The sequence below is a fragment of the Alosa sapidissima genome, chromosome 1 (genome assembly GCF_018492685.1).
Source record: "Alosa sapidissima isolate fAloSap1 chromosome 1, fAloSap1.pri, whole genome shotgun sequence".
Lineage (NCBI taxonomy): Eukaryota > Metazoa > Chordata > Actinopteri > Clupeiformes > Clupeidae > Alosa > Alosa sapidissima.
This window is the reverse complement of record NC_055957.1, coordinates 31874002-31891737: the sequence shown is the minus strand read 5'-3', so window position 1 is coordinate 31891737 and position 17736 is coordinate 31874002. Positions and strand designations below refer to the sequence as shown.

The 17736-nt window shown below is 42.8% G+C and overlaps 1 protein-coding gene and 2 long non-coding RNA genes across 3 annotated transcripts; 1 reads left to right on the top strand and 2 right to left on the bottom strand.

Moving 5' to 3' along the window:
- Window positions 1–1835: 1835 nt before the first annotated feature.
- LOC121677951 lies at window positions 1836–3712 on the top strand. Its single transcript, XR_006021116.1, has 3 exons — window positions 1836–1928; window positions 3402–3406; window positions 3685–3712. It is a non-coding gene; the product is annotated as an uncharacterized LOC121677951 (long non-coding RNA).
- Window positions 3713–3849: 137 nt separating this feature from the next.
- LOC121722916 lies at window positions 3850–4567 on the bottom strand. The gene is made up of 3 exons (XR_006034892.1): window positions 4480–4567; window positions 4343–4374; window positions 3850–4190 (listed from the first exon to the last, which is right to left on the bottom strand). It is a non-coding gene; the product is annotated as an uncharacterized LOC121722916 (long non-coding RNA).
- A 5298-nt stretch (window positions 4568–9865) lies between these two features.
- On the bottom strand, window positions 9866–17041 carry LOC121721687 (repulsive guidance molecule A-like). The gene is made up of 3 exons (XM_042108577.1): window positions 16633–17041; window positions 13066–13655; window positions 9866–10864 (listed from the first exon to the last, which is right to left on the bottom strand). Exons 1-3 carry the CDS (start codon window positions 16718–16720, stop codon window positions 10115–10117), a joined length of 1428 nt encoding a protein of 475 aa, XP_041964511.1. The 5' UTR covers window positions 16721–17041; the 3' UTR covers window positions 9866–10114.
- Between the last annotated feature and the right edge of the window lie 695 nt (window positions 17042–17736).

Sequence of the window (17736 nt, the reverse complement as noted above, 5' to 3'; positions counted from 1 at the left end):
CATCTCCTCACAATTATCCTGCATCTGTCTTTTACAACAAAGTGCAATAAACAAGTAAAACAGGATACAATTAGGTAGCCTAATACAGTGTTTCTCAAAGTGTGGTCCAGGGACCACTGGCGGTCCGCAAGCTATCCCAAGTGGTCCGCGAGCAGACATGGTAAAATATAGTATAGATGCAATATTGAACCAACTTGTAAATCCAAACAGTTCTGCAATATTGCCTATGTAAGCTATCCCAGTTTAAATCATATTAATCCTCTGACACAATAAGCAAGGTGCAAAGACAATAAGCAAGGTGTGTTCAGTGAGTAGGCCTATTGTGTAATATACTTTTGAAGTAGGTACTACTCTTTTTTTGGTCCGTGAGGGTTTTTTTTATTGGTTAAGTGGTCCATGGTCTGAAAAGGTTTGAGAAACAATGGCCTAATAGACTGTTTTCCCTCTCTCTTCCTCTCCCTCTCTCACAAGTGGGGTACAACCTGGATGATTAAAACAGGGACGAATGAAACATCCAGTTTTCTCCAAGTGTAACAACGATAGACAGACATCATTTGCAGAGGCGGACAGAGTACACCGCTTCATTACTTGAGTAAAAGTAAAAATACCCTTTGCAGTCAGATGTCTACTTAAGTAAAAGTACTGAAGTACTTGTTTTTAAAAGTACTTGAGTATCAAGAGTACAAGAGTACATTTTCTAAATATTGCATTACTACTGCCACAGTGCTTACATGTATGTACAGAAACGTCCTACATGGAGTTATATAAAAAAAATGTTCATGTTAATACCTTGGAGAATGTAAAAGGAATTGAAAGTAAAATCAAGTCATTTTCATCTTTTTACCATATTGCCAGGGATGGGCAGTATTTCTAATACATGTATTTAAAATACGTATTTCAAATACAAAATACTATTTTGTAATTGAAACACTTGAAGCGAACACCATCATTAACTTGTTCAGAAAATTGAAATAGTCTGGTGAGGTGGGGCCACGGGTTGGCACATTCCCGGGATGGACCTGCTGCGTCTTCATTGTTTCGTCCATGGTTTCGTCTCTTATCTAAATCTGACCATGGAGTTGACTTTGGCGGAAAGCTGAAGGTGATTGCTGATAGGCTGTCCCAATCAGTGGTGCCTGCACAATCCAATCATGTTTGAGAGGGAAACAACAAATTGAGGGTTTCCGAGATTTTTCTTTTTTCCTTTTTTTTTTTTTAGAAGAAGTAACGGGTACTCACGGTTATGGATAGAAATGTAGTGGAGTAAAGAGTACAATATTTGCCTCTTAAATGTACTTGAGTAAAGTCATGAGTACTCCCCAAAAATGATACTCGAGTAAAGTACAGATCCCTCAAAATTGTACTCAAGTACTGTACTCAAGTAAATGTACTCCGTTACTGTCCGGCTCTGATCATTTGGACAAAACTTAGAACATATTAACCTCCGTTGCTCAGCCAAATACCTTATCATTTGGACAAAGCATAGAACATATTAGGGACCGTTCGGTATTTATGGAATGGACCACCGGAGGAAAATAGGGGAGGGCCATGTCTTTATATGGCCTCGCACCTGGCCAAAGATGACAAAGTGTTAAAACAACGTTTGTCCTAAAACAGTCCTAAAAGTCCTAAAACAACGATCAGTGATCACATATTTCTCTCATATTGTTCCTAATGATCATTAAGAACCTTCAAAAAATCTAGCCCGAAGTTTTTTTTTCTTTTTGAGCACGTCTGAATCCCAGGACATAACGCACTGGACCAATAGGCTCGATATATAATTCCAAAGGGGACAGATAGGCTACTGCACAACTTACGTAAAAAGACTGAATGAACCTACCCGAATTTTGAAATTGCGATCAGTGACTGGCATTGGGTGAACAAAGCTTTTTGAAGTTGAATTGGCTATTAAAAACTATTTGCGCACCGTCACAGGAGAGATTGGGCTCGCCATTCTATGAATAAGAATGGCGAGAAAAGAGAGAAATAAGAAAGAGAGAGGCCCATGGGTAACAGGGGCGAGGAAAAACTCCCTAGAATTGGAGATATATATATATATATATATATATAGGAAGAAACCTCGAGCAGATCCACGACTCAAGGGCCTGACCCATCTGCCTAGGGTCAGTACAGGACAGTAAGGTCTGTATACATGACAAATGCATATGATAGTCAGGTGTAAAGAATAAGACATGGTGTTATAAGCACTTGAGCTGAAAGTTACAAGAGGTGGGATGATTACGTATCCGGTATGATTTAGTGACAGAAAGTTCAAATTTCAAAATTTCAGACCAGTTCCATAGTGCACATCTTATCAATAGTTTGAAGGTTGTGTGTTTCTGCACATTGACAAATAGCCTAGCGTTCAGCACAATGATTCACACTCAATTAATTACCCCTGTTAAAATCAGGGCTCCGAACCGGTTCAAGGAACAAAAATGAAAACCGAAAACGAACGGAATTTTACAGAATTTTACGAGGAGCAGAAACGGAAACGAAAACAAAATGGTCTTCAACTGTTCCGGAACAGAAACGTTATTCTGAAATCCACAAAACCGGTTAATAACGTTTTTTTTCGTTCTCTATATATTTTATACAATTTCACACAAGCATATCCTATGTCAGGGAGAATATTTCAGGTTGTGCGAAAAACAAGCCCGCCTATGCGTAAAAAATAGCCTATTTTTCCTGTCCACGCCTTGTCGTTTTAAAGTCGGAATTTGAAATGTTTGCGCAATTATAGCCTATTCTATGTAGAAGAGTTAAATGGGAAATTTGAGATAGGCCTTGTCAGCAACAGACAGGTTCGTTTATAAACAGGGTTGGAATTATAGCGCAAGCCTTTGAAGATCTCCATATGGATAAAACTTAGGCTACAACCAGGTAAGGAGTTTAGCACGTATCCAGAAATATTTTTGATAAGAAATTATTTATAGGCATAGGTTAGGCCTACAGGCTAATCTGTAGGCTATGGGATGGATAGCCCATCTGAATGTTTTTGGATGCCGCCTGTGATTTATTATTTTTAGGCATAGCTACGGTATCTAGGCTAAATCAAAGGGAAATAATGAGTAAGTCTATTCTAAGGTAAAGTCCACAAAAATAGACTTGAAAGGCCCGCCAAACACTGCCGGATCTTTAAGAACGAACGATATTTTGCGTTCCGAACCGGTTCAGGACCGATATGTTGGTGGCGGAACGCATGCAAGAACGAAAACGTTAAACATAGGCCTACCTGAACCGTTCGGAACGGAACGTTTGAAAAATAATTTCGTTTTCAAGCCCTGGTTAAAATGTTCGCCTTTGTTACACTAGTTTGGTTTCGTGATGTAGCTAAACGGCTTATGGCCAAATATGTGACTCAGCTAATAGGCTATAGCCTACAATTTTCCGTCTTAAAGACAAGGTGGTGTAGCCTATTAGCCTCCTATTAAAATGCACCGACAGTAGGCTACGTGTAGGCTATCCCATGATTTCATGCACCTAAGTGAAAAGGGCCTCGCACCTGTCAAGTTCGCACAGGGCCTCGCACCCCCTTGACAGCGGGAAAAGACAGCCAGAAAAAGTTAAAATAGTATGTGATAAACCCGGAAAAAGTTGACAGGTATGTTTCAGTCCCAGTGATTATTTGTAAAATTGTGCAAACGACAGCCTTTTCAAGGCATTTCAAAGAAGGAGTGGTAGCATGCAAGCTCCCAAACTGACCCAGTAGGTCTTCAGAAGGCATCAATAAATTGTTGGGGAGGGTCATGCGTTTTTTCTCAATCACTTTGGAGGGTCATAGAAAAATGTCTTGCTGCCGAGGGAGGGTCACGTCTTTTTTGACTAACGCTCCCAAAACTTCTCCGGTAGCCCCTTAAATAAATAACTAACAGTCCCTAAGGAGATCTGCAGATGCACAGAGAAGTTTGTGAGTTGTTATTGAGAGATATGAAACCTCATACCCTCAACCCAATCAAGAACATTATAGATCTATATGCACAAAATGTCATTGAATGACTTTTTTCAGTACAGATGGAATGTATTGAAGATGGTGCAGTTTTCACTCGAACAGGGGCAGGAGGGGGAGACTCAGTCAGTGATGCCTAATGTTCACCTCATCATAAGGACTCTCCTCAGTTACAGATGACTTTACATCCTGCACAGTGCAGTATATAAATGCTACTGGATCACAGTTGAGCAGAAGTCACCTGCCAACAGACACAGAAATACAGCAGCACTGTTACTGACCAAAAGAGAGTCAAAACAATGGAGCTAAAATCAGACAGTGCAGAGAGTCACTATGTGGATTAGTGTTGTCAAATTCTAGAGATATTGTATTTTGGGGAAGCAGTTTGATTACCGTGGTTTTTACAAAGTCTGTGTGAGCTCCACCTGTACAGAATGAGAACCGTAATCAGTTGTTTTTCCAGCCGTGGTGCTGTTACGTCATGTCTTGGTGAAAGTCATATGATGTTGATGTAATAGGAGTCTCTTTACCTGCTCCCATTTGTTTTCTTTTCCTGATGCACCAGAATAAACCAGCACAACAAGCACCGAAGCCACAATAGAGCCACACTATCCAAACTGGGTTTCCAACAATAGTGGACAGTGTGAGGATAAAGAAATAACAGCATTGTCATACACAAATGAAAAAACACACATACACTTTCCTTAGTTCAAATTCTTTTGACTCTAATACGTAAGGGATAATGTATAGAACGCCGGTCTTTATTGGGAAAATAAGTCCCGACAGGGCGAACCGGACCCCGACGCGCAGTGGAGGGGTCTTGTTCCGCCCTGAAGGGACTTATTTTTCCAATAATGACCGGCGTTCTATACATTATCCCGCTTATTACACGGCTACTTGCCAAAACGAAACAATAAACTCTCCACGATGTGACTCTTTAGCCTACATAGCCTAGGCTATAGCCTATTTGTTACCGTTTCATCGTGGCTTTTGGTGAGAAACAAATAGTTCGACAACAGCACACGCTGAACTTGAATCAAACATTCTTTAGAACACAGCTACTCAACCGTCTGCTTTCACTTTTGAATGAAGTTCCAGACCTTGCGCAGTAATATGAAAGACGTGAAATAGAAGCACAAAGCCCATTTTCCTTGACAGCGGTCTGTTATACTTAGCAACGGTCTGTTATTTATAATTAGCAGACCGCCGAACGTTGGGAAGGCCCATTCAAGTGAATGGAGCATTCTGCAGCATTATGAAGAGCCGTGTAATAATACTTTAGATATTTACTGTCTCATGTGGTTAGTGACAGAGATAGCCAGGTTCACTTCACAATTAATATTAATCATCAATCAACCCAAATGTAATACTGTAACAATGGTGTGAGTTTGTAAGTGTCTGATTGTGAATTCTTCCCTTTCTTACCTAAATACAACGGACACAAGTGATTGATCTCCATGGTAACATTTCTCCAGCTGACTCGGTTCTTATGGTCACAGATAATTCTATCTCTGACAGAGAAGGTGAGGGTGGAGTCATTGAAGGCTCTTCGCTCTGGACAGCAGGTGATAGTGTTACAGGTGGAGTTTAGAGAGTGGTCACGACCTCTACAGATCACTGTCACATTACAGGAGTCACTGCTGGACCAGTTAGAGACAACAGACAGGACAGGGGCCTCTACAGGATCTGAAACACAAATACACACACACACACGTACACACATTGCACCTTTTGATAGAGTGGAGAGTGCTAGGCCTATTTGTCAGTATTAGAGTAAAGTAACTAAATATAATTGTAATTTGTGTATTATTTAATACAGCATCAGACACTCACCCAGAACAGACAGTATGTGCTCAATTTTAACGTCTGATCTCTCCTCTGTAGAGTCCACTGTCATTCTTCTGCAGGTTCTTCAGCTCCAGAGAGAAGGTCTCATTATTAAACTCCACTCTGCCTTTATGGGTGAATACTGTAACAGTGTCTTTGTGAGTAACATATTTCATTATTTTATGTTGGCCAAAGTACCACTGGATGAGATCCATACTCCCTCTCCAGCTGCTGGTGTTGTTGGAACTCAGGGGCGCCTGCAGAAATTAATGCTATGGTACGTGCACCCTTTTGTATGCACATCGTTGCTGAGAGGACAGCACCTCTGACACACCCACTATACAGTAGAACATATATCCCAAAGCCTGTTCCATCATACAATAGAACATATATCCCAAAGCCTGTTACACCATACGATAGAACATATCCTAAGCCACACAATATCCTACCAAACATGTTATGCAACCTGGAAAGCATAGCAAAACACTGTGAAATGTTTTGTGTTCTCACAGTGCTCAGAGTGTGTTATATGATTTTTTTACTGAACCTAATCAGGATCGAGTTAAATTAAAAGTCTAAAAGTAAGCAAATGAGGGACCTGCTGTATATTTTATCTGATCTATTGTTGGAGTACAATTGCTCCAGTTCATGCAAATTAAGTCAAAGTCCAAGTCAAAGAAATAAAATTGAACATTACATTTCTATAATACTGAGAACTTCTGACCACTTATTGTCACCAGAGGGAGCTATTTCATGAGTACTTTTAGTGACATTTTCTTGTGTGATGTAATGCAGCGTATGTTATGTAATTAGGGCCTGAGCACTGGAGGTTGATACTGTTATTATTTGTTGTTTTTCTGTCAGACATTGACTTTTTAGATGCCGAAATCTCTTGAAATGTTGCATCACCCCTTACACTCATTACTCACTCAGGGACAAAGGCTTGGCTGCAGGATGTTGCCCAGGGACTAGTGTCCCCTTATATTACCGAGTCTCGTGGGAGACATGCTATTTCATTGTAAATACATACACACTTGCAAATATTTAAAAAATGGATTACACTTTCCTTGAAGGTATCTACATAAGAGTGACATGACAGTCATGAACGTGTCATAAACATTATAAATAAGTCATAAACATTTATGACATAGCGCTTGTAACTCGCTTCTGTCCAGTGTCATTCGGTTTTTGTCATGACAAGTTAGGGTTATGGTTAGTATTAGGGTTATGACAGCCTACACAATAGGCCTACTCACTGAACCACCTTGCTTATTGTCTTTGCACTTTGCTTATTGTGTCCCAAGAGGATTCATATGATTTAAACTGGCATATCTTACATAGACAGTGTTGCAGAACTGTTTGGATTTACATACAAGTTGGTTCAATATTGCAAACAACTCATCTATATCATATTTTACCACGTCTGCTCGCGGACTACTTGGGATAGCTTGCGGACCACCAGTGGTCCCCGGACCACACTTTGAGAAACACTGCACTAGAGGTTCACTATCACTCAAGTGCTGCAGCACACACACACACACACACACACACACACACACACACACACACACACACACACACATTTGTGTAATTAATATAGGCTTATGGAAAGGGAGATGTGTAAACAATATAGGCTTACTGTATGGAAACAGAGATGTGTAAATAATATAGGCTTATGGAAAGGGAGATGTGTAAATAATATAGGCTTATCATGGAAAGGGAGATGTGTAAATAATATTAATCAGATAAGGTTGTTGCTGCACCGTCTCCGATTTTGTTCAGACCTTGTCTATATCAAGAATGGTTCCCAAAACCAAGTCCTGTAAAATATTTCTATGTCTTCATATTATTTCCAGCCCTTGGAATTACTTCAGTTTTGCAGCCTGTATCACATTATCTGGGAAGCAATGTTTGGGCATTACAATAATGAAAAGTATCATTCAAAGGCAGCCCAAAATTTAAAGGTGGAAGACAAACATGTTCTCAGTATGACTGAACCATTACCAGTTTGTACACCATGCTCATTGATTTTCTACAAGGCCATAGACTTGGAAAAAAAGTGCAAAAACAGTGACATTAAGGGTAGTATAAACTTGTTTGTGTACGCATTTGGTATCAATCATTTTTTTCTTTACATACTGTATTTCATTAATGTTGTGCCAATATCTGAGCTCTCCACATAGGACTTGACAATTTTAAGGATTGAACAAGGGAAGGTTGTGTTTTTTTGTCATTTTCATAAGATTAAAAGTAGGGTAGCTTGTAGGCACTTGCAAATGTAGGTGAAAGTAGCTCAGTGTATAGACATATAGTGTTGATGTGGATACAATTTTAATTAGTTTATAAGACCCTCAAACATCACCAGTATCACCAGTTTTGCACTATATTCCATATCTAGGGCCTTATATAAAACTAATGGGCAAGCAGTACCATTTTTTAATCCGATCTCACCTTACTGAGAACATGTCTATCTTCATCCTACAAAGTTTGTGCAGGCTAGGGAGATATTAATGCCCAAACATGGCCTCCAAGATAAGGTATTTCTTGAGTGTAAAAATGCTACAAACAAGGGCCTAAATATTAGGTAGACAAAGTTGAGCAGAATCTGTGACGGTGCAGGAATTTTCATTGCATGGATCGACAAAGCATGCCACAGAGCCTAGCTCAACGATGAACACTTGAGCTCTGTCCTACGAATTGGCAAAACTAAAATGACTTTTTTTTACTTTTTAAGAAATAGATTTCACATATAATAGAGGCCTATTTCAGTTTTTTTTGTGTGTGCCTCATCTACTAGTGGCCCAGTCCATCTGTCAATTTTTAAATCCCAATGTGGCCCTTGAGCCAAAATGGTTGCCCACCCCTGCTCTAGCAAATCAAAATAACTCCTACCTGTCTGGAGGAGTTTGACCAGGATGAGTAGCACAACAGAGACACATCTTGATCTCACTGAGTGACAATCGACTTACTCGATGTAAGACAGACAGACACTACTCTAATCTCTAACTTACTGTTTCACCGCAAAAGAGGAACAACACATGATCACCAGATGACTTCATCATCTTCTTGTTGTTTTGTCTTTAGAGAGAAGAAAACACATAAAAAGTAATGCAATATCCCAATGTTTGAAATTGCTATTGAACTGATCAGTTTTATTTTTCTCCATTCAGAAAAAGTGTAGTGTTATTTTGCACATACATACATACATACATACTGTACTGACATACATACATACATACACAAACATATGAAAACAGACAAAAGAGTACATAAGTTCTAACCATCTGAACTGTATAGAATGATATTAGTCATTGGAATCGAGTAGAGTTGAGTAGCCAAACAGCTAATGGCTGCCCCCAGCGTATCTGTGCAGCAGAAGCTCCTGGGGAGGCGGATACTGCAGTGATGAGTGATCAGGGCTTCAATTTGGGTCTGGTTCATATCACTTACACCACACTGAATATCTAGACTGCACATCCACACTGAATATCCAGCACATTCATACTGAATATCTAGACTTCACATCCACACTGAATATCTAGACAGCACATCCACACTGAATATCTAGACTGCACATCCATACTGAATATCCATACAGCACATCCACACTAAATATCTAGACAGCACATCCATACTGAATATCTAGACTGCACATCTACACTGAATATCTAGACTGCACATCCATACTGAATATCCATACAGCACATCCACACTAAATATCTAGACAGCACATCCATACTGAATATCTAGACTGCACATCTACACTGAATATCTAGACTGCACATCCATACTGAATATCCATACAGCACATCCACACTAAATATCTAGACAGCACATCCACACTGAATATCTAGACAGCACATCCAGACAATACATCCTCGCTTTCTGAAAATACTTCATATCCGTCTATATCTATTCATTCACAGGGTTCAAAGCAGGAGATCTCAATCATAACTGAGGTTTAGGTCTACATATCCATGCATGTGTGTGTGTGTGTGTGTATGTGTGTCCTTGTTGTGTGTGTATGTGTGTCCTTGTTGTGTGTGTATGTGTGTCCTTGTTGTGTGTGTGTGTATTGTGTGTCCTTGTTGTGTGTGCGTGTATGTGTGTCCTTGTTGTGTGTGCGTGTATGTGTGTCCTTGTTGTGTGTGTGTGTGTATGTGTGTCCTTGTTGTGTGTGTGTGTGTGTGTGTGTCCTTGTTGTGTGTGCGTGTGTTGTGTGTATCAGCAATGTAATGACTTGATTTGCTTCACCTGAGCTTGATGATGGTTGGTAAAGGCACAAGGTCTAAACACACACACACATACAAACAAAAAGTCTACAGCTCCAGGTGTAGACTATGCAAACAGCAGCACTAGTACCAGGCACACAGACAGAGTGCCCATCGTCGCCGCCCTGGTGTTGGGTCTGAGCTGCGCCCCCGAGACCCCCGCTGTCCTGCTCAGGTTCCGGGGCTGCTGCGGCATGCTGGGAAACAGAGTCTTTAGGTCCTGTGAGGCCCAGAGAGCGGCCCTGGAGAAGCCTGAGTCTGCCGAGGCCTGCAGGTCGAACACACACGCCTGGAAGTAGAAGTCCTCTCGGGGCAACAGCAGGCTGCACTCCAGCCTGGCCCTCTCAGTGCTGTAGCCCCGCTCTGGAGTGGCTGGACGGGGCAGGAGGGGTACTAGAGTGCTGGGGTTGCCCCCCCTGCCTCCGTGACCCCCCCAGACGTACTCCTGCAGCAGCTCGGCGCGAGGGCATCCGTGCAGGCAGAGCTGCATCCCCCCCGCCGCCTCCTCCCCCAGCTCCCCCCGCCGCTCCTGCCCCAGCGAAGACTCAGGGAGGCGGGCGGAGAACCCCAGCGACCGGCCCGTCCGGCGCACCAGGATGGACGCTCCGGCGTGGGTCGCCCGCAACTGAACCACATGGACGGGGCCGTCGCCGGGGGAAGTTGCTGCGTCGACACGTAGGCTGTGGCCATCTGTGCTGGAGCGGCTGCCGTCGGTGAAGGCGAGGGGGAGGTCATCTCCGTCTGCGTCCACGTCTGCGGTGGCCTGGTAGACCTTCTGTTCCGTGCAGCCGCTGAAAGCCTTAAAGATCACCGTGATCTGGACCACAGAGGAAACAAACACACAACATCAGTAAGGCCACAGCATCCTGACACAGCAGATTGTGACACAGAACAGCCGTTCTAAAGGATATCATTAGAACCTCGACTCTAACCTCCACTTTGGCTAAAAACAATGTGCTTCACAAATGGATATTACTTATTACCATAATAATAGGATTAGAACTCATTAATTTCAAATAGTCCTTCAAAATGTTCTGGCCAGCCTGTGCAGAAGCACAGAAGCCTCACAATGCCCTGACACATGCACTGGCCACAGACTCTACAGTAGCCACCTCATGATGCCCTGAGAGACGCTCTGGCCACAGAATCTAGCCACCTGTGACGCTCTGGACACAGACTCTAGCCACCTCATGATACCCTGAGAGACACACAGGACACAGACTCTGGCCACCTGTGACGCACTCGAGCCACCTGTGACACTCTCGAGCCACCTCTGACGCACTCGAGCCACCTGTGACGCACTGGCCACCTGTGACACTCTCGAGCCACCTGTGACGCACTGGCCACCTGTGACGCTCTCGAGCCACCTGTGACGGTCTCGAGCCACCTGTGATGCACTGGCCACCTGTGACGCTCTCGAGCCACCTGTGACGCACTGGCCACCTGTGATGCTCTGGCCACAGACTCTGGCCACAGACTCTAGCCACCTGTGCGTTTTAGAAGCCTCATGATGCCCTGAGAGACACGCAGGCTGAACCACACAGTCAAACACAACGCAAGTCACACACAGAAAACATTTATTTTCTTTTGCCAACAGATCCATCAAGGTGCCAGACTGTGAGGGTGAGCTGGAGGGCTTGAAGTCTGCATGCCCTCAGAACCACATACCCTCATGTTTTCACTTCCTTAGCCTTGTATCAAAGATCCTTCTTGACCTCAAGACAAGACAAGGCAAGTGGGACGCTTCCCTTCATCAGAGCCATTTCATTTTAGAGCATAACACAAGAAGACATACACACTGGTAGGGGTGGAAATCCAGAACTGAGAATTGAGCTCAACCGGTTCCAAAATGTTCAATTCATCTGAATCGTACGCCTCCAGAGTTATCAATTCTTCTTATCAATGCTGACATGTGTTGCAGTTAAGCTATATTTGCTGAACTTAGTAGGCTGGAATACAACTATCAAGCTGAGGGGTGAACAAGAGTAGGCTACTAATGCAGGCCATGCTGCCAGGTATACATGTCTACTTTTAAAGATAAAGTGTTACTTTACTAATCCGCTTTGTAACTCTTTTCCAAGCTAACTGACACAAGGCAAAGGCACACAGGAATCAACAATCCAGCACCTCAGGTCGATGCCATCACACTAACTACAGAGATGCAGTAGCACGAAATCACCAGCAGGTGGAGACATTGTACAGCTTGTAGGACAGTATAGTAATCTATTCTATAGTATAAATTATAACCTCAGTCACATAAAATTAAAACGTTTTTCAGAGATCAGAATATCACATTGAACTGGGCGATGTCCACTTAATTAGCATTTGACGATCATGACGGTAGTCTCACTTACGGCTCCCACACACAGCTGCGTTCCGTCAACGCATTCCAGTGGGTGTTCCCGACGGTAGCTATGCAAATGACGAAGTAAAACAGTAATGTGATTGGTTGGTGCCGTCCGTAGTTTGGCTTGATTGGCCGGTGCCGTCTGTCGGTGCAGCAACAGCTGAACTCCTCAACGCGAGCAGCGGGAGAAACGCGACGCGACGGACCCACAATTCAGTTCGGCAACGGATCACGTGAGCCCATTTAAAGTGAATGGGATGCGTCTCCAGCAACGCGATGCACGCAGCTGTGTGTAGGAGCCGATAGACTAATAAACCTTTTATTTTTGCACTGTTTGGCTGGAAGCCTCTAAAGTACCCTACACATGCATCAGTTCTAGGCTCAATTTCATTTCAGCAGGAATTAGTGCCTGGCATGTGGGGGCGTGGCATCACGATGGTTGTTTCCCATCGTGATGTCTGTCAACCATCACGATAGGCGATGATATCGTCCATCGGCACAACCCTACCTGAAATTCCTCCTTTTGACAATACTGTACAAAGACATGTTATTTGTTTATCTATCTATTATATTGGAAATATTTTTGTAAACTGGTCAATAAAGAATTTAAATTTCAATCAATGCACAAAAAAGATATCACCACACCACCACACTTCGTCACCACTCGTTACCTTGGTGAGGCCAGTGGGGCCCAGGCCCCGTAGCACAGGTGTGTTGGTCACCTGGACGGTCAGGTACGGGTTATCCAGGAGAGGCCAAGCCCCTTCCACTTTACAGGTCTGGAACTGGTCCCTGACGGTGCGCAGGTGAGGGTCCCCAAACATCCCACAGTGGACGTTCATCCCTGTGTAGCCCTCAGCGTCCGGCCTGACTGAGTGGACATCACCCTCCACTCGCCTCCAGTAGTCACATAGGGTAGCGCCCCCTGGAGGCCCTAGGGGTGAGTTGCGGCTGGGGTCCGCCCCAGGAGGAGGGGGAGGGGGGTACCCGGGACCCTCCCTGGAGCAGTTGAGCTGGGAGAACAGCTCCCGGATGCGGTACAGCGCCGAGTGGAACAGCAGGTTTCCACGGCATCTGCGAGCCGTGCGCTTGGTGCAGTCCGAGTAACCGCGCAGAACCTCACACGCGTCCAGCAGGGGGAGTAGGGGGGCCGTGGGACCCCAGTGGGCGGCGGTGGAGGAGGAGGAGGAAGGTGGTGGTGAAGACAAGGCCAGGTACTCAGCATTGCAGTGTTGGATCTGGCAGGGCTGCTGACACTGGGCTGCGCTCAGAGGAGACACTGGGGTTAGACAAGACCACTACAGCCGCTACAAGACCACTAGTGCACAACAAGACCACTACAGCCACAACAAGACCACTACAGCCACAACACGACCACTACAGCCACAACAAGGCCACTACAAGATCACTACAGCCACAAGAGTGGCTCCTTCACAGCAAGCGCGCACACACACACACACGTGCACATACTCGCACACGTACTCGCGCGCACACACACAAGCACACACAGGTTAGTGTTGAAGGTCTTGTAAGATCTTCATGCCTAAAATTACCATTCTGAAAATGTGGTTTTATCATGAGCAAATTATACTGTAATTTCAAATCTCTGAGAAAGGACTTTTTTCACATTTTGGAAATGTAACAAAACAATGCACAGCACAATACCATCACTTCATGGAAAGAATCTGGGTAAACAGTGGGGCCAAATTCAAACAGCCGTCATGCTATCCAACATTTCTTTCTTCAGTCACCGTTAGTCTTTGATTTACAGTGTTCATTAACTACCATTCAGTCTGTGTCATGCTGTCAATCATTTTACTTTGATAATACACAATTCCAAATGCAAAGACCTACAGAAAGAATAAGCCAAATCTATGGAATGGATTTTGAGAACATTATAACGTTATAATACACACTTTATAATGACGTTATATGATTTCCTTATAATGAGGTTTGGGGCAGAGTTGTAATTGGGAGAACTATGTGCCCACTGCTGGCATGCTCCCAAACATCAGGATGTCCATGTTGTCTCACTCAGAGCCAGACGGTGGTCAACAGTGAGAGGAAGAGGTGAGAGGAGTGCAGCCCTCATGGGGACATGGCAGACTCTGAGTGGTAAAGCACAGATATCCCGCTGATTTGCAGCATGTCAGCAATGGACAGGTAGTTCTCCCAATTACAGATGTAGGCTACCTCTAATCTATTTTATTCTATTATATTCTTAGTGTGGTTCGATATGAATAGTCCATGAGCCAGCAGAGAAGTCGGTTCCAAAAGAGGGCATCAAACCAAATCTTCTATTCTTTGTTTGTCTATGCCCCACATGACAAAAATGTGTGATGGACTTTCCAAACTCACAGCTGAAGATTTCTACAGCCTCTTGGAAGCAAATTTCCCATTGAAATGAATGAGATTGTATCAATTTAGGTGTAAAAAGTGTACACCTAATACATTTTGCTCTGTACCATGAAGGAAAGGAAAAATGATTCAACCATATAAACTATTATTTTCTGAAAGTGTATACCCTTAGGATTATAACATCTAATCCTGTGTATTAATGTAATGACATGAGACATGTCCCACCCTCTTCATTAGTATGCTGCCCATGCATAACACTTTGGGTATTGGTAAATAGAGTATATAGCTGATACCTTTTTGGGATGTACCATTTAGGGAAAACTGATTCAACCACCTAAAGCATATATTTTCTAAAAGCATATACCCTCAGGATGTGATCAAACATAGGTTTTGACATTTCTGACCCTGCCCTTTACTTTGCTGCCCCTTCATAATACATATGGTATGAATAAATCAGGAATTTGGCTGATACCTTTGGGTCTGTGCCTTTAAGAGAAAACTAGTTCAACCACCCAAACCATATTCTGAAAGCGTATAACTTCAGGATGAGATCTAACATGGGTTTTGACATGTCCCACTGCCAATGCATAAAACATTGTATTAGTAGGCCTACATCAAACATATTAGTGAATCAAGTGTATGGCTGATACATTTTGGGCTGTACCAGGGAAAACTAAAAAATCAACTTAACCTATGAACTGACATGGGTTTTGACATGTCCCACCCTCATCATGACTTTTCTGCCCATGCATAATACATACAGGCATACATTTTAGCCATTTTTGTCATACATTAACTCTATATTGAATTGCTCTACTAAGCCTCAGCTGGCACCGATCGGCCCAAAATGGGTCATTCAGATCAACTCAAAATCAACAGGTTTCCTGGGTGCTGACGTATGGGGTATCATAATAAATGGAAAACTAATTGGCGAGAGAAGAAATGATTTAGATTGTAGCAGAGACGGCTGATAAAGTGTTCTAAAGGATATTTGATTGTAGCGCACCAGCACAGTGAGATGTGTTTTGCTATTCCAGGATCAAATGAGTTTGCAAAAATAGATATTTTTGTCACGTCTTTATGAACATTACAAACAAATTCCTTACTTTCTTTGCCTATGTTAAGAAGCATTAGACTTTTGACAATCATAGCCTATAGTCGCTAGAACAAGGTATAGTTTTTAATCAACCACTTGCTTGAGATCACTTTAGAAAAGATGTTTCCTGGGTGCTGCTAACATGATTAGGGCTAATTGATACATAATTGGAAAATGACAATATTAGAGGAAAATGAGCTCACAAAGAACATCAGCATGTCAGTGAGGTAATCAAATTTAACCGTTTAATTCTAGTTTTCAATAATATTTTTATGAATATCTGCCGATTGCTGCTGCCGCTGCTGTGGTGAACACAGCGCCTCTACACGCAGATTTAGAAACCAGTTGGCGTAGAAATCAGAGGGCACACAACACCGCTTAAATTACCCAGGTCCAAATTTGTATTCTTATTCAGCAAAATGTCCGTTCTTCCAAGACTGGATCACGGCCATCCACCCACCCCGTCATAAAATGCCCTGCTAGTATCCCATCCACCCAACTCTGTTGGTATCCCTGCATGCCTTCGGAACGTTGTCCATGACTGAACATTGATTGTTTTACACGCGAAGGCAGAGACTTCACTTCACGTAGTGCCAAAAGTTTGTAAACAGTTACCGCATTCGAATTTGTAACCTGCAATTATGACTTATTTTGCATTGAAAAGAGACACATAAATCAACATTACTTTTTACACTTGGCATAATGAGTTAGCAAGTCAGCTAACACCATAAACAAAGAAATGGGGCAACTTCAGCTAGCTAGTAGCATATTCAGACGCACTCACCTTGTCGCGTAAAGCTGGCAGTGAGCATGATAACGAAGATGCACCATAGCTGTTGTTTAGCCAGGTTTGTAAATAGACTTTCCCCCATGCCAATCCATTAAGGTGATCTATTTTGAGCTAAAACCGAAGATCTCTTAGGGTATTCCATGGATGCTACTCACTACTCTTTGCAGTCGAAGGCAGCATTCTTCGGAGTTGAGTTTGCACAAAAGCGCCTTCTGTGGAGGCAGCGGAGTTGCGCAACCGCCTAAGCACGCGCTGAAACGCAATGAGCGATTTCCCATAGTAAGGTTTTTCATCATACAGAGCGAATGTAGCGGTGTGGGTCTATAGACTGACATACGAAAATGGTGCGATATGCTTTTCAAAGTTTCTTCGTTTATTTTACCAGTAAGAAAACATCCATATACCCTACAAAATGACTGCTGTCATGGGACAAAAAGCCTAGTAGCCTAGGCCAGGGGTTCCCAAACTTTTCCACGACAAGGCCCCCCAAATACCACTAGATTCTGGCCAAGGACCCCCTTGATGTGTTATTAAACCCATCGACAACACTACGGCAAAAACACATTAAGCTAATCCTAATAATTATTTTAGCCACAAGCACTTCGCAATGGAGCGTACAGTGTGAAAAAACTGCATTTGGGGCTTTCTGCTATATGAGAGCTATCACTCTACTATTATTCTCAGTCATTATCATGGAAAATATAATGTTCAGATATGCCAGACATTATTTTAATGGCATTGTATAACAACCCTCATAGTAATAGGTATATTTAAACAATTTCAAATGTATTTATTTGTTGCTTTTATTTTTCCTTCCAACTTGCTGAGGCCCCCCCATGACACCCCCACCCGGCCCCCACTTTGAAAACCACTGGCCTAGGCTATAGGCCTATTGCAGAGTTCTGAAGTATGGTCTACAATAATTTCATGTCCAGAGAATATTGAATTTCTACAGGGAAGTGTAGAACAACTATGTAGTGTAATTATTTTGTCATTTCCTGCACATGAACTGCAAATAATTCCTGCAGTTTTTTGTAAGGGATATGTTGTGACTAATCAGATTTTCTTTGTATTTTGATTTCGTGCTCTAATGTAGCC